We start from the raw sequence: 25468 nt of genomic DNA on the forward strand, positions 1-25468 counted from the left end.
AACATGGCATTGCTTTGAAATAAGGGAATCAGAGGGATGCCACCATAGCGTTCTAGGCTTTTCCCCCTACAAAACCACAGGAAGAAGTACTGTATCCCTTTGTATAGCTTTTCATTCTTTCTCTTAAACACAGTTGCATGATAAATACACACCACCTAGTGGCCACTTCCCATTAACAAGAAATTGTTCAAAAATGGTTTTAAAGCAGATTCTAGGCCAACTGTACTGAGGAAATTGAATTTGTTTTTATGACAACGGAAGTTGAGAGATATTGAAATACACAATGTTTCAGTAAATAAAGGCTGGGCTATATCTCAAGTGTTAAAAAAACAAGATTAAACAGAAAAAGATCCTTTAACTAAATACTAAATAATACTAAAAAAGACATTGCATCTGTTGCTAGATGTTGCTGGTTAATGTGAATAGAATGAATTTGCAACTACATTGGCCACCGATATATTTCATCACGCTGCTTCTTATCTTTAAAGTGCTAAACAAATCCTTGAACTTCCATCTTCTCCTTTATCTGCCTGACTGTTATGATCCTCCATGGAGACTGTTAGTCTTTAAGTAAGTCAGAGCCCAATCCTATCCAACTTTTCAGGGCCAATACAGCTGCAATGGAGCCCCGAGGTAAGGGAACAAATGTTCCCTTGAGGTCTCTGTGACTGCTCCCAACCAGCACAGGATGCAGTGCATGCCCCGTTGCCACGGCTGCATCAATGCTAGAAAAATGGATAGGATTGGGTCCTCAGTTGATTGTATGCTTCAGTTGAAAACATCTTTTTAAAAAATCAGATGGCTCAAATGATTGTACTTAAAAATTTTATTGCAGTTTTAGCTATAGTTATAGCTATGTAGCTATAGAAGTATGGGGGTTTGGAGTTTATTAAAGCGATGTTTTCTTTGCTTGATTTTCTTCTGTGTGTGAACTGAGATTATTTGTCAGTTTTCTATTGGCAGCACAAAGTTAAAGTGTTTTGGAAAGCAATCACAAATTTGAAAAGACAGATATTTCATCATATTTCAGAACATACAAAAACAAAACACTACGATAAAGGAATTATTAAAAATGAAAAAATAATAAACTTTTTCTGAAAAGTTGCACATTCATTGCTAACAAAAATATGAAATCTGCATGGGAACTGGTTTGAAGACTGGAGTGAAAATGAAACTAGCAGACTTCTACCCAATGCATTAGTACCAGTAGTAAGATCTCTACAGCAATGTTTTAATGAATACAAGGCAATGACCGTTGGAAGAGCTGCCTCAACCAAAGGAAGTCAACAGAGAAAACATAACATACTATTCTGCTAAATGAAGATATTGCATCTCTTCTGCTGCACTGTTACTATATCATATTTTGACTGTAGGATCAAAAACTAAAAACAACCACATATAAACAGACTATTTAGTATGTTTCTTACAAACCTCCTTGTACCAGCAGTCAAAAACTGCAGTGAAAATGCCAAGATACTGTTGACTTGTTCTACAGCTGGTTTAGGAGCACGTCTAATGGTTTAGCCATCGTTGATTGGCAAACATACATAAAATTGGTAATGAAGCCACAAAAGCAAGTTAAGAAAACAGAACAAGGTTTTGGGGGGAAAATTATATATATAGTTTTATTCAGTCTAACAAGGAGAAATAATGTGGTTTGAAACAATACCTGGTAATAATAAAAAAATATTAAACAAGGCTGCATTACCGTTTACATACACAGCATACTATGACACACATATACATCAATACCTGCTTAAAAATTCAGAGTGATAGCTACTGAATCCTATTGAAAGTGCACCAAAAACTCCATGGCACACAAGGTCAAACAGCACAGAGCAGTGGTTCTCAAGCTCATATAAAGCTCCCAGGGTCCTTTTCAGGGACAGGGAAAAGGGTGAGGGGCAGAGATGCGATTCCCAGGATCACGTTGCTAAGGGTGGCAAGGGGAATGCTTTCCCTTACTCAAGGTTTCTCAAGCAGCAGAAGGTGCTGAGAGACTCGCGCAGCCCTCCGCAGGGCTCCCCAAGGCTTGGAATATTGAGAAACAGCACACACAAACCACTTCCGGTTTCGCAAACCAGGAAGTGGTTTATGTGAGCTGTTTCTCAACATTCCAAGCCTCAGGGAACCCTACGGAGGGTGAGTAAACGAGTAAGCACCTCACCTCACCCTCCTGAGCGATGCGACCCTGGGGACTGTGTCGCCACCCTCCCCCCTCCCCCGCAAAGACCTACTTAGGGAATAAATCTCCTTAAAAGTTTGAGAACCACTGGCATAGAGCAATCTGACTGCTTATCACCAAAGAAGGCACCACTGTACAATCACACAAACAATTTCCTTCTAAAATCTTATACCCCTCCAGTGCAAGAGTTCTCAGAGTTCAACTGTAATCTCAAGCATAATTACAAAGTAGTCAGATCCCACTTCACTGTAATGGGCTGATTTCCAAGTAAGCATGATTTCCAAGTAAGTAAGATTTTAATCACTGCATTCGTCCTGAAATCAAGGAACTCGTAGCATTAAACTCTACATCTGTTATCAGGGATAAGTTTAAACCCACAGTTCTTAATGGTAATTCTGCCCACTTCTTCAATGAATTCTCCTTGGTCAAAGTGGGCAAACACTGGCACAACTCACTTTTTGCTTCAACAAATATCTAAATGCAAATGTATAGTAAAAAAATGCAGATTTAAAAATTATTGCCCTCACCATATACACTGTGTCTTCACTGAGTTTTTAATGAATAGGTGACCCCTGTATCTGTAGATCCCATATTCGCAGTTTTACTTATCCACGGTTCTCAACCCCCCCCCCAAACTGAGCTCATGACTCACGCCCCTTCTTCGCAAACATTTTGGAAAAGGGAGATTTTTCTTCCCTTCACTTTGGAACAGGAAGCAGACAAGGAGAACTCAGACTCATAGCTGCTAGAGGACTTCCTGTTAACCTTCACACTATCGCCCCTGTAGCGTTCCTCTATCCGCTACAAACTTGGTTCTCCCTGCTTGCTTTATATCATATCATTAACGTATCATTAACAGAAAATCCAAAAGAAGGAAAGGAGGAACAGAAATTTTAAAGAAATGAAACCAACTCATGTCAATAAGATGGGGGGCTGGCTGGCTAACTTGGTGGGCTAACTTGGGTCCCCTCAGGGAGAAAGGCAGTGTAAAAAGACTGGAAGTAAGTAAGTAAACTTTAATTGCCCTCTAAGGGTAGCACAAATTGTTAAGTTTTTACTTTCCTTTGCATTAAAACAGTGGTGCTCAAACTGGTGGGTGCCCAAAATGGTGCAACCCACCATTGAAAGTTAAAAGGGTCACTTTCTCCTTAAGGGAAGTGACCCAGAAATGGGCGTCCCGATGGCGCCACAGCGATTGTGGCGCCACAGGCACCCAGAAGCATTTTAACATACCTGGGGCTATTGTGAAGCCTCCGCAAGCCTTCCCTCCACAGAGGGCCTTCCCTCCGCAGCAGTGTGCTCCAATCTGCAGTCAGAGCTACAGAGCTCAGGGCTTCCAAAACCAGAAGTGGGCCCTGACTGCAGATCACAGCTCAACGCTGCAGAGGAGAGGCTTGCAGAGGGGACTGTGAGCCTCCAGGACCCTCTGAGAGACTGCACAGTCCCCCCAGGTACATTAAAATGCTTGTGGGTGCTCACTGTGCCACGATCACTGCAGCATCGTTGTGACACCACCTGCCATCCCAGACCCCACCCCTGCAAGCACTTACCAGTACTTCTCAGACTCCCAGAGAATTTGAGAACCACTGCATTGAGATAATCCTGCCCAACAGTCCTCAGGTCAACCGAAGGGAAAAGTTTGTTCTCCTAATGAAGCAGACAGGCATGCAAAGTACCCTTTCCCCCCAGCTCCACAAAGTTCATTCTCAACTAAGACTGATAGGATACAATGGAAACCTTTACATCCCTCTGCTGCTAGTCATGTTTTGTTATTGTTTATTTCTGATACCAAAAATGTACAGCATTGCATATCCCCAACAAAAGCAACTAGCAGTTGCAGATGAAAGTAAAAAAAAACTGGGCACCCCCCTCCCTCCTATCACTTTCAGGCATCTGTGGTCTTCGGACATTAAAAAAATGGAACATAAAGTAAGAAGAGAGAGGAACTTACTGGTATTGAAAATTCTTCAGCCAAAAACTTCAATATCAATGCTTCTCTAGTCAACAAGTTGCTTCTTTCCATCAGGTTTCCTTGAAGTTTTGTATCAAATTCTTTTCTCACTACTGAAGCAACAGAGTCAATGACTATCAGTTTAACATTCTTAGAAATAATTTCTTCTTCCAAGGATTCAATCCTGAAAAGAAATAAAACATTGGGTTAATATTGCTAGAATTTAATACTGGTGTGTTATGTGCACAAAATTGGCAAAACTAGTTCTAACAGAACTCCACTTTCCCTTGACTCTCTGCCACATAATTCTAGTGGGTTGCGCATGAACACATGCAGGGGTGCAATCTCTCCTTTTGGTAAACTTCTAGTTGGTAAACATTTAGTTGGACTCTTCAGAAAAGACCCTGATGTTGGGAAACATTGAAGGCAAAAGGAGAAGAGAACGGCAGAGGATAAGATGGTTAGACAGTGCCACAGAGTCAATGAACATGAATTTGGACAAACTCCAGAAGTTAGTGGTAGATAGGGGAGCGTGGAGTGCTGTGGTCCATGGGGTCACAAAGAGTCGGACACGACTTAACGACTGAACAACAACAACAAACACTCAACAGGGAGCAGCAACCAATTTCAACTCCCTGATGAGTGTACCTGAATGACACATGTCCACATGAAGGACACATGGCTGCTCCTTCCCTCTGGCTAAGCTTTTGTAGAACACATAAAATAATTAGAGAGCAGAGACTCCTACACAACCCCACTGTCCTGTTGTACACAAGAAAAGAGTCCTACCTTTTCAGTACGCTGTCACAGGTGAGTTCCCGATAGAGGTGAATGCTGCCAGGCATTGAAATCAACTTTTCTTCTGTAGCAAAATAATGGGGGAAACGATGCTGAGCTATCGCAATAAGTCTGCAGAGAGCCAAAAAGACACAGCACTATGAACACATATTTGAATTAAATAATTTTCTCAAAGCTCTCAAGTTCTTTGTCACGATTACTGAACAAGCAAGGAAAACAACAACACAATTGATCCATTGACACTGAATGGAAACTGACTTAGAATATGTGCCAACTAGAACTCCACAGTTCTGGAGACATAAGATTCTGATGACATGCCACAACAACTACAGCAACATCCTGCAAGAAGTAGCCACAGCAGACAACTCTCCTTTAAACAGAAGCAGAAAACTCTTTTCTATTATTTGCAGAATTCACAAGCTTTGAGAGCCTGGGGCTGTCACAGCTTAGCGTAGATTGCAATTCTATCCACCCTGATACTCCCCCAATCTTCCAGGAGTTTAAATTTTCAATTTTTAAAAAATGAGAACACTTTCCATATCTTTGCATATTTCACTACAGACTTTAACAAGATCAAAATTATAGACATGGCGTGCAATTCACAGAACTCACTGGATCAATATTTCTCCCTTACAGAGAATACTGTAATGCACAACAGAACTGTCGGCAAACACTGCCCTCCCCCCCAAAAAACACAGACATACCCAAGTTGTGAGATATGATGCTTTTTGTAACTGGTTAGCAAAATCACAACAGTTCCTGTTCAGAACAAAATGTTCTAGGATAACACCTAGCTGGACACTATTGCATTTTCTCACACAATCTACTGCAGAGTTGGAAAGCAGGGGAAATAAATGGTTTTAGGACTGCATCTTTGTTTCATCATCACAAGTATAGTACGACACTTGATATGTCTAAGGAGGTAGACAAATGCAACGAAAAATGCCACATTCATTGAAAATATTTACTATTAGTAAAAACATTTATATATCACTTTTCAATGAAACCTCATAAAGCAGTTTATATACCAAAATAAATGAAAATGGTTCCCCATCACAGAAGGCTCACAATCTTAAAATGAGATGTGAGACACCACAACAGTCGCTAGAAGAGACTATATTCTCAGATAAGTACGGACTGTTGGTCTCTACCTGCTAAAGAGAACCACCATTTAAAAGGTGCCACTTAACTCAGTTATTAGGGGTCTAGCATTTTTAAAAAACCTAACCTTTCAGCACTGAATGCAGATTCTGTATCAATATACATAACAGCCCCATTCAATCCTCCCATGCTGGTAGGCAATGTGGCCAGCAAACTCATCATCATACAAAACTGAGTTTTCCCACAACCAGATGGGCCTGTTACCTAAAGAGAGAAGCACAAACATGAAGCAGAGTCACAGTTATTCTACCAGAAAGGCAACATCTTCAGACACAGCACAGAGCATTCCAAACTGATATTAAACACAAGCTGAAAGTTTCAAGTCCTACATCTAAATCTACAAATATGTTCCAAAGAAAAAATAGCACTCATATACTGAATAATACAATTAAATATTCATTTTTTTTTAAAGATTCCTACAGCTTAACAAATGTACCACCATCTTTTCCTTCAATATTTTGGTAGAAAAGAATGTTTAAAATGCACCCAATACATTTCCATCTTTAAAAATTACAAGAAACACACTCAAGCCAGTGGTTTCCAAACTGGTGGGTTATGACCCACCAGAGGAATTGGAAGCAGGGCATTTCCTCTTAAAGGGAGACGCTCTGCTCCAATGGCAGTGGCAGTGCTGCAGCAATCACAGCTGTTTTACTTACCTGGGTGGCAGCACTCGCCTCCTGCAGGGTTCTGGAGGTTACCAGCCCCCTCTGATTTCCTTTGCAACTTGTTTACAAAGTCCTTATCTCCAATCTAAAGCTATTTCCTGTTTACCCTGAAAATCAGAAGTAACTATAGATTGGAAATAAAGGCTTTGTAAGCAAGCTGTGGCAGAGATCAGAGGGCGCTGCGAGCTTCCAGGACCCTGCAAGAGGCCAGCGCTGCCCTCCAGATAAGTAAAACAGCCCTTGGCAGCGGCAGCGCCTTGATCTCTGCAACACTGTCGTTGCCCCCCTCCCTGCCCACACGAACACTTACCTGGTTTCCAACTCCCTTGTAGGAATTTGGGAACCTCTGCTCTAAGTGATAATTTTACATCTTTGCACAAGGAGTTTGCAATAAAAAAAATTAAATGTAAGAAATAAATGTCCTTGCCAATCCAAAAATGAATTAAGGACACATCTTCAGTTAGAAAGACTGAAGGACAGAATATCTCTAAATGTGCCACTTAGTACAATGGCGTAGTTAGTGCCACAGCTATAGACAGAAGCATGTCTAGATGCTTAACTCCCCAAACTTTTAAAAAATTCAGCTCATTGTTTAGCTCAGGAATGAAATATATAATATTTTCAACACTGACAGGTTAAAAATGAATAGTACACTGCAAATTTTAAGCTCTGCCCTTCTCATGTTTACTGCTTTTCTCCAGAAAACAATAAGATTGTTTTTAAGATTGATTATAAGGTTGAAGTTAGAGGTATCATCATTTTTAACAGCAGCAGAAATCAACATCTTCGGATACCTTCAGAAATCCATGCAAGTATTTGAGATTATGTTTGTTCGTACTTAATCACTGGCAAGGGACGTGTACATTTGATTTATGAACAATGGAAAAGCATGCAATGAAAACTAATGTGTTTTGTGTGTGACTCCTTGGACCTGTTCTAGCTAAAGGTAAGGATTTTTAACCATTCAATGGATGATTTGCACAAACCTTAGATCTCCCCCAATAAGCTCAAAAGGGCTCAAAACTGCTTGTGTTGGGCAGGATGTACACTTTATTTTTGAAACTGCTGATGGAATGAACCAACAGACAGAAAAATGCTGACTCTCCAGAACAATTTCATTCCAGAACCCTGTTAAGAATTCACAGTGTTCAGCTTACTCCAATTTTAATTTGAAATCAGGTGTCCGCCCATCTAATAGGGGCCCCACCACAATAGCAGTATTAAATTTTTCCTTTTGGGAAAGAGGGACATTTCTTTTTCAGTTAATGGTACATTATTTTCAAGACACGAGTTGATTGACCACAAAAAGTTACTTACAATTCAGTCTCCAGTGTAAACCTCACCAGTGGTTTGGAAACAAGGGTTCAATGCCAGCATATTTTCCTGGCACTCAGAAAAGAAGCACAAGATCTGGCAACAGAAGATACCACTGAAATCTCTACTCTAATGGCTCATATATTTGAGTTCCAACTTTCCAACCACTGTCATTTGTTGAAGAACATAAGAAATAAAGACATTTTTTCAAGAATTTTTAAAACGATTTAGTTTAAAAAGCAGTCACAGAAGTAGGGAATAAAGAACTCTTTCCTTGTCCATGCACCACCTCAAAGGTTCCCAAACTGTGGTGTCACAATTCCTCAGCCTGGGAAGCCTTGTCTCTGCCTCCTTAAGGGGTTGGGGGATGGTGGCAATATGATCTCCACAATCGTGGTAGCGCTGGGGACCAAAGGGGTTTTTTAGACTTACCACAGCCAGCACTGGCCTCCAGGGGGTATGGCGAGCCCCATGCCCCACTCTACAGGGCTCTCCACGCCTCAGAATAGTTAAAAATAGCAACTGCAACCCACTTCCGGTTTGTGATCACAAGTGCAAAATTTTCCCTTTTCCTCTAATCTCCATTTTTATTTCATATTTGCAGATTGCATACTTGCAGGTAAGGGATTTGTTCATTTTTTGTCCACATAGTATGTTTTATGTTCTTTTATAAATAAGGATAATAAGACAGTGCTATTTTGCAAACAAAATTCTTATAATGTCATTTGCAAGTTAGGCTCCAAACCCTATGAGAAATCACCATTTCTACATAATTTCCCTGAGAAAAGAACACTAGATAGTCAGCTAGGAGGGCAATGGTAATAAACTTATTCTGAAAAAAATTGTACCAATCCTCTATGAGCAGTCTTACCCTCTGCAAGGAACACATAAAATGCATTTCTTAACAATATACCACAAACTATAGCAATCATAACTCAGGAGAACATGGATCCAATTTACAAGTTACTGAGCATCTGGTAGAAGTTATACCACAATAACTTGATCAACACTGAGAAATCACACAGAAATTCTTAATATCGTACATTCTAATCATGCCTGAAGTCAACAAAGCTCTATTTTTTAAATTAAAATTACAACGCCCAGAATTTGAACAATCCGTTCACAAAGAAACCTCAGGAGTTGCAAGCTAACCATCCTTTTATAATCTCCTACCATAAAACTACTGTATAAACACTCTCCCAGAAAATGAATTTGTTACCTCTAACTCTAATCTTTGAACCTTAGAAGTAGTTAATGCACTCAATATGACAGTGAAAAAGCACACACAGAAGCAAACTATAAAGAACACTGTTATAAAAGTGGGTCCAATGGGACAGAGTAAACAAGCACTTTTTGGTTCATCACTATGACAGAGCAAGATTACAGCACAAATTATCTTCAACAATCAATAGGATCAAAATGAGTCAATCACGATTTTGCAAAAGAGTGTTCAAGTGCTTCACAGTTAGAAATTTGTAAATATTTAGTGACTTCTTGCAGTATGCAAAATTGTAACATTTTTCCATCTTCAGTTATAAAAACAAAACCCAATATGCTTAGTGATATGGGCATCTTTTACCTCTGTAAGAGATCCACAGGCAATTCCACCATGCAGGATCTTATCCAGACTTTCCAGTGTTGTGGGCAAGAACGCTGATGAAGGGTCAATGGCCCTTTTCATTTTCATCTCATAAACCTATCAAAGACAATGATCAAGTAGAAAAAAATGTCATGTTCAGCTTGTAAGAGAAATGTCTGGTATTTATCCCCCAAAATGAGAATTCCATATGGCTTGCCAAAAAGTATACCACATAGACCCTTAATTTGCTTTCTCATCCATTAATAAGATTTTTCCCAAGTTTCAGACCAAACCCAACACCACAAAATAGTTTTAAAGACTGTTCTGCTCATCAAAATTTTTAAGCTACAACATCCAACACTTCTCTCATACCGTAATGTCACACTTACAAAAGTACTTTAAAATATCACACACACACACACACACACACACACACACACACACACACACCCACCCCTTTGGACAAGATGCAATACTTGATTTGCAAATTACCACTTTAGAAGAAAATATTATCCTTGTGGTTAAGTTCAGCTGGAAGATTACCCACAGTGAAACCCCAAACCAAGGAGAAACGGACTGCTCCTATGAGCTATTCCAAAAAGTCTGGGTTCATTGAAAGGTTTACTGAGGTTTCTATGCAGAATTGTAAAGTTTTGTGAAGAAGCCTAGTGCAGTACTTAAAGTGAATAAAAGCTCTTTTCCAAATATCTTTCATTTTGCCTCAGATTTGTGGTATTGTTTGACAAGGCAAAATGGGAAATGCCTTTTTCTCCTGGTACATTAGTTTAAAACTAAGAAACAGTGTTCAAGACATATATGAAGTACAACAGACCTAACTATTTTCAAACCTGACATTCAAACAAATTCAGGTGCAGTGTTAGCAGTAGAAGAATGTCTATTAGGAGATCACTGCCTCATCAAAAATGCCATCCATAAATTTTTCAGCCTTTCATTAACAGAAAAGGACATAATGTATGTACAGCCACACTAAATGAACTTGCCCAATTCTGACTGATATCAGAAGCTAAGCAAGGTCGGTTCTGGCTTCCATTTGGCAGAAAAGATCATTATGAACAACTTTTTTGAGCTTCTTAAAATCTCACTCATTTCCTATAGCAAATCCACTTTATTCCATATTCAGCCACAGCAAGTTTTGGGAGTGCTTCTAATGCTGACTTGTAAATGTGACTTGCAAACTGCAGAGATAGTAAACTGCAGAGATAAAAAATTGTCACATCCAATTATCTTCACTGGTCACAGTTCAAGTTTTACAAGTTTTCAATAAGGGCCTTATCAGATGCTTTCCTTTGCTAAGGCCGACAGCACGGCCACTACTAATCGAACGAGATGACGTCACATCAGAAAACACTGTTGATACATCACAGTATGGGTATAAGTGTATACTATTTGCATGGCACCATTTAAGGATTGTCAAGTCACAACTTAGAAAACATGCATGAGGCCAGCTCCACAATGAAGCAGAGGTGAGGTAAACATAGCTTCATTCACTTCTTTTACTGGTCCTTCTCTTTATCTTTTCCCCTGTATGCTGTAGGGCAGTGGTTCTCACTCTTTTAGCTCTGGGACCCACTTTTTAGAATGATAATCTGTCAGGACCCACCAAAAGTGATGCCATGACTGGAAGTGACATTATCAAGCAGGAACATATTTAACAATCCTCGGCTGCAATCCTACCAACACATACCCAAGATTGGATTTTTAAAAAGTTTTATTGCAAATATCAATGAAAATTGATCTTCTTGTGATGCTTACTATTTGCATCATCTATATCTATATTAAGAGACTAATCTCTGTCTCAATCAACAGTCCACAATCAGTGTTTAAAAAAACCTCTGAAAATTCATAAGCTTAAAAAAAATTGTAAGTTAAAAAAAAATACTTGGTTTCACAGCAGACAGGCAGACCAATGCTATCTCTTGCCAGGCCGTAGCATGTAGCATGTTACATAGCCCCAATAGATAAAAAACAAACATTTTTTTACTTGGGCTACCTGGCCTCCACTGGGTCTCCTCAGATTCACTAAATGCCAGAAGGTGTTTGATACGATCCCTCACTAAAAGCTGTTGAGAAAACTCCAGTCAGGGAATAAGAGGACAGGTCCTCTCATGGATTGGGAACTCATTGAGGACCAGGAAACAGAGAGTGGGTGTCAATGGGCAATTGACAAAAAAAAGTAGAGAGAGGTGGAAAGTGGAGTGCCTCAAGGATCTGTCCTGGGACTGGTGCTCTTCAACATCTTCATAAATGACCTAGAAACAGGGATAAGTAGGGAGGTGGACAAGTTTGTGGATGACACTAAACTTTTCTGAGTGGTGAAGACCAGAAGGGATTGTGAAATGCTCCAGAAGGATCTCTCCAAACCAGGAGAAAAGGCAGCAAAATAGCAGTTGTGTTTCAATATGTGTAAAGTAATGCACTAGTGATGGAAACCAAAGTAAAAGGACAGTGGCTTCACTATACACAAGCAACTTCATGTCCCTCACGATTTGGTACATGTCCAGGTATAATTGGCAGCCGGCGCAGGTCTGTCAGCTATGTGCAGTGTGCCCACCTATAAAAACCCTTTCGCACACGCGCTAGCAGGCATAGGTGAGGGATTGTCGCATGGCTTCTTGCTTTTCCAAGATGGGACAAACCAGACAAAACAGAGGCCCACAGTATCGCATTCAGTGGGCAACTTACAGAGGGTAAATTAATACTCTGTGCTTTGGTCTGTGCAATGGTCGAAGTGGTCAAGATACAACTTACGGAGGTGGTCAATATAGAGAGGTTGGTTTCCCATAGTGTATATGTAGTGTCTGTCCATACTGTGAAAATTAAGTCAACTTAAAGAAGTGGTCATTACAGAGAGGTAGTCAACTTTGGAGTTTCTACTGTATTAAAAATAAAATATTGAAATAATGGGGACCACCTGAAATTGGTTCACGATCCACCTAGCAGGTCCTGACCCACAGTTTGAGAAACACTGCTGTAGTGAAACTGTAGCATAGTATTTCTCAATATTGCACACAATAGAAAAGAAAGGGACTGGTGGAGAAACAGGTAGCAGAATCTATGGCTATCTCATTTCACACCTCATTTATTATTATTATTATTATTAATAATAATAATAATTTATATCCCGCCTTTTTGCCCCCTGGGCACACAAGGCGGCCTACAACAATTAAAACACAAAAATAACAATTAAAAATAATAATTAAAACAGTTGCACATATTTAAAAGATCTAAAACAAGCCCCGTGGCTTAAATTTAGGAATTTAAAGGAACTGACACATCTTTCAAATACCAGCTGGCAACTCTACCCTATTGGAGCAGCATATTTTACCTTATCACCCTAGCCCAGGGGTGCTCACACTTTTTTGGCTCGAGAGCTACTTTGAAACCCAGCAAGGCCCGGAGATCTACCAGAGTTTTTTTTACAATGTTCGCGCCATCATAACATATAACATTTATGTGTACAATGTATGTTGGTGTACCTTGAGCCCCACTGAGTATAACAGGACTTACTCCTGAGTAGACATGCCTAGGATTAGGCTGTGAGGCTGCAATCCTAGCCACACTTACCTGGGAGTAAGTCCCATTGAGTACAATGGGCCTTACTCCCGGCGTTTCCTCCCAGAGGCACCTGAAAGAGGGGGGTCGGCACTCCGCGATCTACTCATTTTGCCTTGCGATCTACCGGTAGATCGCGATCCACCTATTGAGCACCTCTGCCCTAGCCTATTGGAGCAGCAGATTTTACCTTATCACCACAGGCAGCAACTAAGGACAGTAGCTAAGGGTGGTAACAGCGCTAAGTTTTTGCAGGTGCCTGAACAAGCCATGCAAGCGGCCCCACCCTTTCAGAACCATTCCGGGAGACTCTCTGTTTTGCTCTGGCCACCTGGAATGGTTCTGAAGGGGAGGAGGAGGGGTCACTTGCACACCACATTCAGGCAACTGCAAAACACTAACACTGTGATCCCCCTCCAGTTACGGGTTCCTTATTTTGGTACTAACAAGTTCAGCAAAACAAAAGAAGGATCCCCAAACATTAACAAACCTCACTAATTCCATGACTAAATTAAACCAAGGCGGCACGTTAATAAACCTATGGACCAACTACCACACTCTCAATCAAGTGTGAAAGACAATTGCAGCACCCATCAAGGGCCTTAACTAACAAAGAACAGTCCTTAGCTCACCTCACACACAATTCTAGGGGGGAGGGAGAAACTGTAAGTGCCTGGATCACTAGCTCTTCCATGTTTTTCACTCCTTAGCTATTCATTTCCTGTTTCTCTCTGCATCCTGCCTTGGCCTGTGGAAAGTTAACCCACTGGGCATCGCATCTCTGCCTTCCCCTCCTCCCTGCCCCGTACGGGAGAATTGCCTAGGGCTCTCAGGTTGGGGCGTCGTGATGCCCCAGTTTGAAAACCACTGGTTTAGCCCCTTATCTGGAAGAAGCTGATGGTCATAGCCCCAAACTGGGTTCTCACTGTTCTAATTCTAGTACTTCTGAACTCATAGTAGACTTAGCTCAGGCATCATATAAAAAGTAAAAGTCATAGCAATATCTGATACTCAACTTGTTCATTCAGTTATCATACAAATTGTACGAAAACCTCCTCTGAAACAAATAAACCAGAATATCAGGTTGGAAGACTATATAGCACCATAATCTTTTGTGATTTGTTCCAATATAACATGTTTCTGCTAGTCCGGAAATTCTGAGGAACGAGGCTGGTAGTAAGTCACACGCTACATCCTTTCTATAAGGAGCTGATCTTTCTGTAGGGACACACATATTTACAGCACTTTCTCAAGCACTGTTCACACAAATCAGTCAGATGATAGCCATAATTATTAAAACAAGATTCATTCCTATCCCACTGAGTAAATGGATACCTACAGTTTGCATTCTGGGAGCACAAGATTTGCTGACTATTTGAAGAAGTTTCTGCACATTCCAGTAGTTCTGTCCAGTCACTTTCATTAGCTCCAGAAGTGACAGACATAAGAAATCCTGAAACATAATTAAATGCAAGAATTTCATTCTGGGGGAATTAAGAATGAGAAGTAAATGAAGTAGCTTCATATGTTCACAAGTTATTTCCTAAAGTACTTGATCTCATACTTAGGGGACAGAATGCCTATACCTTTCTCCATTGTATAGAAGAGGGAACTCTGGCAAGTGCAGTTCAACATGGAAGGGTTAAAAAGCTGCCAAAATTCCATCTTCTATACAATGGTTAAAGGTATAGGTACTCAGTCCCCATTTGTATCTGGTAACCCTACTCATACTGAATGAACAAATTCATTACAAGGACACCTCATATTAGCCAACAGACTTATACAAGGAATTATCCATGTGTAAATGAAACATGGAAATTAACCAGTCTAGAGTAACCTTATCAGAGATAAAGCTAAATAACTATCAGCCCAATCCTATGCATGTCTACTCAGAAGTAAGTCCCATTAGAGTCAATGGGACTTACTCCCAGGAAAGTGTGGATAGGATTATGCTGTATATTGCCTGTCTTATAAATCTTCTGGTAAAGGGCTGTTTCACACATTTTTAAGAAGCTACATGTTAAAAATTTAAAGTAGGGACTTAAATATTTTCAGTGCATTTATATCATTAAAAGCTAGAACCAATAGTATTTTCCTTTAGTGAATTTTTGTGATGTGCATGTGATAAAACTAAGATTGGTGCCCATCTCATATATTTAGGGGCTAGAACCAGATGTACAATCAATTTTAACATTTACATGCTAGAAATATCCTAAATTGGAAAGCATTCAGATTTATTGGAAATGAATTTCATCTAAATATCAACTTTGGGATAGATCTGATATAGAACAGGAGACCTAACTACAGAAGCACATTCACTTCAGAAGTGCTCTGTTTAATCCTCCTACACATTTTATACCTAAAGGGTATTTTTTTAAAAAAAATTATGTTAAACATGTATCCTAGCTTGCACTAGTTTGTTCACAACATATTCTCCTACAATAAGAGGCTGAATGTCTTTGTGTGATGACTACAAGAATGCTTCTGAAAGGCACTTCTGGTTTGCAAAAAAAACTCGTGCCTCAGAACGCTTCCCAGACACTTTTGAAAGGCACCTCCAGTTTGCTGGTGCAAACCAGAAATACTAACCATCCAAGAGGCTTCTGAGGAAGATGGGAGGCCAAGCAACCTTGGGAGGGCCAGGGTCAGCCCCAGTGTAATTGTGGCACCACGCAGGGCCCCATGGATTTCATTATCAGAGAAATTCTGAATCTGCCGGGAGTACTGTAATGGATCCCCTATGGATACTGAGGGCCCAATGTAAATGCAAGACATTTTAAGAAGTAAATTTTGGACATTAATCACAGAGTTGGAAGGAATCTACAAGATCACCAATCTCTGCCAAGCAAGCTGCTTACTACTACAGTATCTCTGATAGATGGCTATCCAGCATATGCACAAGACTACTCTTTCAAAGGATTAGTGGTCCTGCTCTTGCAACATATTCCTATTAAGTGACTCACCTGACAAGTAGTGATCTGATGTCGACTCAACCTCTCACAAATTTGTTTAGGCAGCCCTGTTCTTCTCAGTTTTTTACTTGCCATATTCACATATCAGATGAATCCTAGAATATGAGGGCAAGGTCAGTTGAAATATCAACATATAAGAGGAAATGTATACACTAACCTTTTGTAAATTACCGTATTTTTCGCTCTATAAGACGCACCTGACCATAAGACGCACCTAGTTTTTAGAGGAGAAAAACAAGGAAAAAATATTCTGAACCAAATAGTGTAATAAAATATTTAATAAACTATAACAGAATAACATTTGAACCATGTAAAGTGAACAGCAGTCAACAGTGGCATTAAGAACCATTATCACTGTCATTAACAAATGGAGAGACTTAAAGGTTTGAGTACTCTAGTTTTCTGGAAATCCCAAGAACTCATCATCACTAGAGTCAGAATTTATGAAGCTCACAAAAGCAGGTGCACACAAATAGGGGATCACATTATCTTTCTGCTACAATGATGTTCTGCCAAATTCCAATCCACTGGGCCTCATGCCCGCTTAAGGCTGATCAGTCCCCCTTGTGCAACTCACCAGTGCAGCAAGCAAAAATGAGTCCAGTTCCAGTCCACAGATGCCAAGTAAATCAGTCCCATCATTCAGAGTTACCAAATCAGAGTCCAGAGCCAATAAGCCAAATTACAGTCCAAGGTCAGGTTCCAGGTAGGTCAGTTAAATCCATCAGGGTATACAAGTCCAGCCACAGTCAGATTCCAAATTCAATAAACCCAGTCAGTCCCGTTCCCCCCCCCCTTCAAAACCCACAAACCCTTTCTGCCTCTGGTACTCCTTATATCCCTGAGGGCCCTATTGCCTTCCAGTGGCTGCAGCTGTGCCCAGGATGCCCAGGCCTTACCCTTAAAGGGGCCACTGCTGACACCACATCTACCTCCTCACCAGATCTTCCTGGATTCCAATACAAGGGGGGGGGAGCAGATCTCTATACAGACCAGTGCAAAAACAGGGGAAAGGTGTGGGGGAGGTAAGATCTTTGTATAGGCATCACAGCAAGACCAGTGCAAAACCCCTTGCACACAGAACCAACAGATGGAAGTGGGGGGGGGGGCAGATCTCCATATATAGCAGTGCAAAAGCAGGGGAAAAGTGTGGGGGAGGTAAGATCTCTGTATAAGCATCACAGCAAGACCATTGCAAAACCCCTTGCATACAGAACCAACAGATGGAAGTGGGGGGGGGGGTGCAGATCTCCATACATAGCAGTGCAAAAGCAGGGGAAAAGTGTGGGGCAGGTAAGATCTCTGTATAGGCATCACAGCAAGGCCATTGCAAAACCCCTTGCACACAGAACCAACAGATGGAAGTGGGGGGGGGGCGCAGATCTCCATACATAGCAGTGCAAAAGCAGGGGAAAAGTGTGGGGCAGGTAAGATCTCTGTATAGGCATCACAGCAAGGCCATTGCAAAACCCCTTGCACACAGAACCAACAGATGGAAGTGGGGGGGGCGCAGATCTCCATACATAGCAGTGCAAAAGCAGGGGAAAAGTGTGGGGCAGGTAAGATCTCTGTATAGGCATCACAGCAAGGCCATTGCAAAACCCCTTGCACACAGAACCAACAGATGGAAGTGGGGGGGGGGGCGCAGATCTCCATACATAGCAGTGCAAAAGCAGGGGAAAAGTGTGGGGCAGGTAAGATCTCTGTATAGGCATCACAGCAAGGCCATTGCAAAACCCCTTGCACACAGAACCAACAGATGGAAGTGGGGGGGGGGCGCAGATCTCCATACATAGCAGTGCAAAAGCAGGGGAAAAGTGTGGGGCAGGTAAGATCTCTGTATAGGCATCACAGCAAGGCCATTGCAAAACCCCTTGCACACAGAACCAACAGATGGAAGTGGGGGGGGGGGCGCAGATCTCCATACATAGCAGTGCAAAAGCAGGGGAAAAGTGTGGGGCAGGTAAGATCTCTGTATAGGCATCACAGCAAGGCCATTGCAAAACCCCTTGCACACAGAACCAACAGATGGAAGTGGGGGGGGCGCAGATCTCCATACATAGCAGTGCAAAAGCAGGGGAAAAGTGTGGGGCAGGTAAGATCTCTGTATAGGCATCACAGCAAGGCCATTGCAAAACCCCTTGCACACAGAACCAACAGATGGAAGTGGGGGGGGGCGCAGATCTCCATACATAGCAGTGCAAAAGCAGGGGAAAAGTGTGGGGCAGGTAAGATCTCTGTATAGGCATCACAGCAAGGCCATTGCAAAACCCCTTGCACACAGAACCAACAGATGGAAGTGGGGGGGGGCGCAGATCTCCATACATAGCAGTGCAAAAGCAGGGGAAAAGTGTGGGGCAGGTAAGATCTCTGTATAGGCATCACAGCAAGGCCATTGCAAAACCCCTTGCACACAGAACCAACAGATGGAAGTGGGGGGGGGCAGATCTCCATACATAGCAGTGCAAAAGCAGGGGAAAAGTGTGGGGCAGGTAAGATCTCTGTATAGGCATCACAGCAAGGCCATTGCAAAACCCCTTGCACACAGAACCAACAGATGGAAGTGGGGGGGGGCAGATCTCCATACATACCAGTGCAAAAGCAGGGGAAAGGTAAGTCAGCCCCAGTAGAGCCAATGGGGCTCACTCCCAGGGATGAGTGGACAGGAGAAAAGCCTGCCAGCGCCTCCTCTCCCAGGTAGGAGCCCGTCTCAGTCCCTGGGCTCCCTGGACTCACTCCCTAGGCTCGCTCCCTGGGCTCACAAGCCTGCCAGGGGCTCACTCCTAGGGATGCGTGGACAGGAGAGAAGCCCGCGATTGACTCATTTCGCCTGGAGATGGACTGGTAGCTCGAGGGTTGACGTAATGAGCACCCCTGCTCTAGGGGCTTGCTCAGCAAGACTGCCACCCCACCCCCGCTTTCCTGGGAGTGAGCCCCAGTGACTCTGAGACTTACTTCTGAGTAGACACGTGGGCTTTCTCAGCGAGCCTGCCATCCCCCCCCCTTTCCTGGGAGTGAGTCCCAGTGAGTCTGAGACTTACTTCTGAGTAGACACACGGGCTTGCTCAGCAAGACTGCCACCCCACCCACGCTTTCCTGGGAAGCGGAGCCGAGCAGAGCGGGCAGGGGGCGGGGCCAGGGGCGGAGTTTTTTTTTTTTTTTTTTTGCAGTATTCGCTCCATAAGACGCACACACTTTTCCCCCCACTTTTTGGGGGGGAAAAAGTGCGTCTTATAGAGCGAAAAATACGGTACTTTCTCCCTACTGAATTATATAATTTGTTACAACACATGTTACATTTAATTCTGCATAACAGAATACACCTGCCTCAATTTATCTGTCCTGCTTTTCATGAACAGCAAGGCTAGTTCAAGAATACCAGGAACTCTCTTTTTATGGACTTTTGCTTTATGTTATCCTGTGCACAAGATACAGTATTAGGGTTCACTGTGGGTTGACTAAACTTAAGACTCTCTGCCTAATCTACTTGACAGGAGTTCCACTGAACACAAAGAACATTACTATGGAATTGGGGTCACAACCGAAGCCCAAAATAGCTCTGGTTACAGTCCCTCTCCTAAGTGTCCACTCTCTCAAAAGAAAGGTGCCAGGGCTCAAATTCTCGTTAATCTTGGTTGTACAGGGAATGGTTGTCGTCACTCAGTAGTGAAAAAGATACTGTGCGGGTAAAGGTTTAGGATTTATAGTTTGTGTGTTTGTGAAATTGCTATTTTCAATCTATTTTATACTGGTTGATTGCATTTTGAATTGATCTTTCTGTTTGATGACAGAAGCTTGTAAGACACCTTGAGAGCTCAGTTGTTCCAAAGGCAGGACACAAACTGAAAAAAAAACACAGAAGTATCATAAACAGATCAAGTAAAATACTAGCCTCTGTATTCTACATATCTGATTTTACCCTGTTTTGCCCCTTTCCAGAAAAAAAAACATATTAGGGTTCACCCTTCATTTGCTCTCACCACCACAATATTTTGCATGTGCCCCAAGATGTTAGCCCTTTCGGGCAAATATCCTTCTGTGTCTGAGCACAGATAAGGTATAAAGGAAAAGTATCCACTGCACTTAAGTATCTTTAAGACCAGCAAACAGGTAAATTCACATTTTAATTTCAGAACTATATTAGCTAAGTCATAAGTACAAACTGGCTTGCCTATTTTGTTTTTAAGGGGATATGGGAAAGAGATGGAAATTTCAATGGGGAGAACAGATTCAAAGACTTTAACTTTTAAAGGGCAAGGGAAAGACCAACCAAAAAGAAGCCCACAAAATAGCAGAGACAGTACTGTAGTGGGCAGAATGCCTTCCTTGCTAGTGTTTGACATATTGAGTGCTTAAAGGCTTCATGAATGGTCTCCTAGAATAGACTACAAACATTCTCCTCCCCCTAGAAGAGTTATACATTTTGTTTGTTTTAGTGTCACAAAATGACATGGGGAATGATGATGCCACAAGCAACAGCCAATAGGCATCTGTGGCACTGGTACAGCTGAATGGCTGCAATAACACCAAAATAGCCAACAAGTTAGTAAAGATTTTCTATAACAAATATTATCTGAGCAGTGAGAAAATTAACACTTTCCCACAATAGAAGTAACTCCTTGAAGAAAGACCCAAGACCAAAGAGCCAGAACAAAAACAAAGCAGTAGTAGGGGCTCAGCAAGTTAGGGAAGGCTCATCAATTTGCAAATTCATCACTTGAGAGAGATATCTTAAAGCAATGTTCTTCAACCTTGGGGTTGGGACCACAATGGGATCACAAAGCCTCAGTTGTGGGGTTGTGGCAACTTACAGGAATGAAAAAAGTTAAAGACCACTAGACTAGAGCACCACCAGGTAAAGGGGAAAGCACCTGATGTACTCCTTTAGGTACCAGGAGATTGTGTCCCAGTCCTGCTCAGGTTCTTAGCAATTGTGCTGAAATAGCTTTCACTAGTGTCAGGCTTCATGATAACTTTTTCTGCTCTAATAAGAATATTTGGCTACAGTGAACAGAGCTGGGAGACCATAAAGGGGGTGAGGAGTGGGCAGATATGGGAGTGGGGAGATAGGGTGCTGGGAGGGGGACAGGATCAACGGTGGGGTACCCAGTCTCATACTTTTTTATTTTTATATTGGGGTCATTGCATGAAAAAAGGCTGAAGACAGGTAAAGGGGGAGGCACCTGATTAAAGGGTTAAAGGGCAGGGGGCTTTAGTTCTAAACCAATGTTTCTCAACATTTTTCCCCCACCAGTTCACATGATCGACCTATTCCAAGCACCACTGGAAGTAACTGGAGATGACATCATCACCAGTTACTTCTGGGTTGGGAGGCCAGATGTAATGTGACCAACACTAGTAAGAGGCTCAGGGTGGATAGGAGGGCTTTTTTGAGCACGGAAAAACATGCACTGGAGCTCTGCCCAAGGAGCCATGCCTCCTACTACTGTTTGTTGTGTCATGTTCCTGGTCTCACTGCTCGGTGGCAGGCGTCTCATTTTTTTTCCTTTTTTTTATTGACAAGTTTTATTTGACATACATTACTAAGATGAACAAAAGGAACAGCATAAAAATTACAAAGTCACTAATAACTATAAGCAATTGCTTTTTATCCAGGGAAGCATAATTAAAAAGGTTAACTAGAAGAGAAAAACTGCTAAGCACAGATATAGACAAGTGTGAGCAGGTATAAAAAGGTGAAAGAACCAGGAAGAGGCTTTTCTAATATACAGATGAAAATTCTCAGTTAAGTGCTGTCTCTGGAAGGAGCCCTGTGTTAACCTGAGGGGGAAGAGAAGCATTAAGGTGATGCAAAGGGCGGTTTTACCAGTTTTTGAACCTATTCAGCTCAAAGGGAGAGAGAAGTTGATTGAAGGGATCCCCTCACATACACTCATAGCTCTTTTACTTATTGCATTTATTCTCTTACCAATTTCTGTCCAAAAAATTACAGACCAATAATCTAGATTACTTCCTATAACTTTTTTTCTTATTTAACTCAGTACCATATGTTAATAAAGGCTGCCAAAGTTTCATAAATTGATCATGCTTTATTTCTCCTCTATACATTCTGGCCTTATTAGTCAATTTTTCCATCATTACTATTTGCTAGGTCCTGTTCAAATATCTCAGTAATGAGAACGGCAGGGGTCTCATGAGTACCACTAGATACCACCTCAAGTACCACTTGTGGTACCTGAACCACTGGTTGAGAAACACTGTCCTACCTACCTTTCAAAGCATATTTGCACACACTTTTTAGGAGCAGAGAGAGGGTTGTGCCAGTCCACACACACACACACACACACACCTTGCTATTGCAAACAGTACCTGATGAGGGCTTAAATTTAAAATAAAAATTCTTTATTTGCAACTGATCAAATAAGAGTATATTCCAGGATGCAGTGATGGGGTACAAATTTGAATGACACAAATTTTCCTAACTCCAAAACTTTCCCAATTACGCCCATTTTCAGTCCCCAATTTCTGAAAATTGAGGACCCGTTTTCTGGACGGCGAGGCAGTCATGGAAGAGGAGAAACAGCCAGACTGATAGACTCCAAGCTCCAAAAAAGCATGAAAGTTCTTCCTCGGATTGTTTAAGAATGCAAGAAGAGCCCTGCTGGAGCAGGCCAAAGGTCTACCTAGTCCAATTTCCTGTATCTCACCATGGCTCACCAGATGCGCCAGGGAGCACACAAGGCAACAAGAGACCTGCAACCTGGTGCACTCCCTTGCACCTGACTTTCTGAGGTAGCCTACTTCTAAAACCAGGAGATTTTATAGACCCCGTCACAGCTTGTGATGGACTTTTCCTCCAGAAATCTGTCAAATCCCCTTTCAAAGGCATCTAGCCTGGATGCCATCACCACATCCTGTGGCAAGGAGTTCCACAGACTAATTACATACTGGGTAAATAAATATTTTCTTTTGTCTGTTCTAACTCTCCCAACACTCAATTTGAGTGGATGTCCCCTAGTTCTGGTGTTATATGAGAAGGACAAGAGCTTCCCTCTAGCCACTGCTTCCATAATGTATTCCCCATATCATGTGGCAGGGAGTTCCACCGATTAATATTTTCTTTTCTCTGTCCTGACTCTCGTAACACTCAATTTGAGTGGATGTCCCTGATTCTGGTGTTATGCAAGAGGGAAAAGAAAATCCCTCCATCCTCTCTCTCCATCCCAAGGAATGTAGGTCTGCTGCCATCACCAAATCCTGCAGCAGGGAGTTCCACAGACCAATTCCACCCTGGGTAAAGAAATATTATAGACATTATCTATGACTCTCCCAACACTCCACTTGAATGGCTGCCGCCTGGTCCAGAAGTTGTGTGGGAGGGAAAAGAGCACCCTTCTATCTAAGCCTCACCACATCTTGTGGCAGGGAGTTCCACAGATTAAACCACGGCTCACCCGCCGCCATCACGGGGCCGATTGTCCTCGCCCCACACAACGGACACCCTGGAGGTACTATCACGGCACATACCCAGGACAGGGCCCCAGCCGCCCTCAAATAACCGCGAGGCAGAACGCCTCTCACCCTTTCCCGCTTCAGCCGCCTCCGAGGAGCGCACAACCCGCTTCAAACCCTTGGCCCCGCCCACTCAGGGACACTGCTCTCGCGAGCGGGGGGGCGGGGAACAAACCACCTAAGCCACGCCCCCTCCTGATTTTTATTTTTTTTCCCCGTCTCCCACTTCTCTAGAGAAGGCTGGCCATCCGCAGTCAACCATCCAGAGCAGTGACTGATTGCTCTGTGCTGCCGCGATTTATCATGCGGGCATTAGCGATAATGCCTATGACTGGGCAAGGGATGCTGGGAGTTGTAGTTCGTTTAAAGACAAGGCTCTGGAGTTGGGTTGCAGGCTGTTGAGGATGGCTCAGAGGCTGGAGGCAGAGCTTGAAGCTGGAATCCTACCCACACTTTCCTGGGAGTAAGCCCCATTGACTATTGTGGGGTTTACTTCCAAGTAAGCATGCCTAGGATTGAGCACTCAGTGTAGCAGAAAACACTTCCTAAGTTAGGAATGAATCTCAGGCTGCAATCCTAACCACACTTTCTTGAGAGTAAGACCCATTGAACAAAATAATAATAATAATAATAATAATAATAATAATAATAATAATTTATATACCGCTTTTTAACAAAAAGTTCCCAAAGCGGTTTACAGAAAAAAAATCAAATAACTAATGGCTCCCTGCCCCCAAAGGGCTCACAATCTAACCTATTTTGTTCAATAGGGCTTACTTCTGAGTAGACCTGGTTAGGATTGTGCCCTAAGGCTGCAATCCTAACCACACCTTCCTGAGAGTAAGCCCCATTGAACAAAATAGGGCTTACTTCTGAGTAGACCTGGTTAGGCTTGTGCCCTAAAGAAGACAGAATGGTCTTAACAAAAGACCACTGTGTAGTGCACAGCACCAGACTATCAAGTCTCTTTAGAACCCTCTTTATCCTTTCTGGACCAGTCTAAATCCTTGAATGGAGAGTTCATCTGTCTCTTTAGCCTTAACCCCCAGGGTACCCCCCCCCCCAGGGTTTTAGCCTTAACCCCAGCCTGGATCAACAGGGCCCATGAGAGGAGGGTAAAGGGGCTAATTTGTACCCAGGACCAGGTCCGAAACAGGGCCCGGGAGCCAAAGGAGGGGCCTCAGAATTTTCCTATCTCACCTGGACTCATGTAGGATGCCAGAGGCCAGGGCCTAGGAGAGGGAGATAAAAGGGATAATTTGTACCCAGGCCCAGGAGTCAAAGAAGGGGGCTTAGTTCCTGGGATCTTACATTTTCCTATCTCACCCAAACTCACTGCCTGCCATTATGCTGGGGGCACAATCGCAGGCATGCAGTGGCAACTGCTGCTGCAAACCATATGCACCAGGCCCAGAAATGCATCCATGACCCTCCCTAACACAGTCTCAGATCTGGGAGGAAACTGGTCTGTTACAGGAGCTCTTTGACTTGTGGAGTGTAACCATGAAGGAGTGTACAGGAGCTCAGGGACACAGCTGGGGGCTACAGCTGCTGCAGAAGTATGTTTTAGTGTACCCAGTACTCTGTCCATTCTAGTGTGAGCCTAAATACTATGATGCTAATTTTCTGCAATGGATTTTCTATGATTCAAAGACTTTAGATAGACTTTGGAGTGTGTTTGGTTTTCCATATTACTTTATCTAGCTGCCAATGTAGACCTGGGCTCTGCATCAAGAAGCCTGGTAGACCTGGGCTACAATGACTATTCTGGCTGTCCACACCCTCCCCCTGCCC

At 42.4% G+C, this 25468-nt stretch overlaps 1 protein-coding gene across 4 annotated transcripts in view; it reads right to left on the reverse strand.

Moving 5' to 3' along the window:
* Window positions 1-23804, reverse strand: part of RAD51B (RAD51 paralog B) — a 354598-nt gene extending 330794 nt beyond the window's left edge. For 2 of the 4 annotated variants that reach the window (XM_066633322.1, XM_066633348.1), the window contains exons 1-7: window positions 23690-23788; window positions 16193-16296; window positions 14569-14682; window positions 9657-9773; window positions 6163-6299; window positions 4926-5045; window positions 4137-4320 (exon numbers count right to left, since the gene is read on the reverse strand). In XM_066633322.1, coding sequence (XP_066489419.1) covers window positions 4137-4320; window positions 4926-5045; window positions 6163-6299; window positions 9657-9773; window positions 14569-14682; window positions 16193-16276 — 756 coding nt within the window. In that variant the 5' untranslated portion in view covers window positions 16277-16296; window positions 23690-23788. Of the gene's footprint in view, window positions 1-4136; window positions 4321-4925; window positions 5046-6162; window positions 6300-9656; window positions 9774-14568; window positions 14683-16192; window positions 16297-23616 lie in introns of all 4 variants that reach the window. The other 2 variants (XM_066633331.1, XM_066633340.1) reach the window with 2 other exon arrangements.
* Window positions 23805-25468: the final 1664 nt, after the last annotated feature.

The sequence above is a fragment of the Tiliqua scincoides genome, chromosome 1, assembly GCF_035046505.1.
Source record: "Tiliqua scincoides isolate rTilSci1 chromosome 1, rTilSci1.hap2, whole genome shotgun sequence".
NCBI lineage: Eukaryota > Metazoa > Chordata > Lepidosauria > Squamata > Scincidae > Tiliqua > Tiliqua scincoides.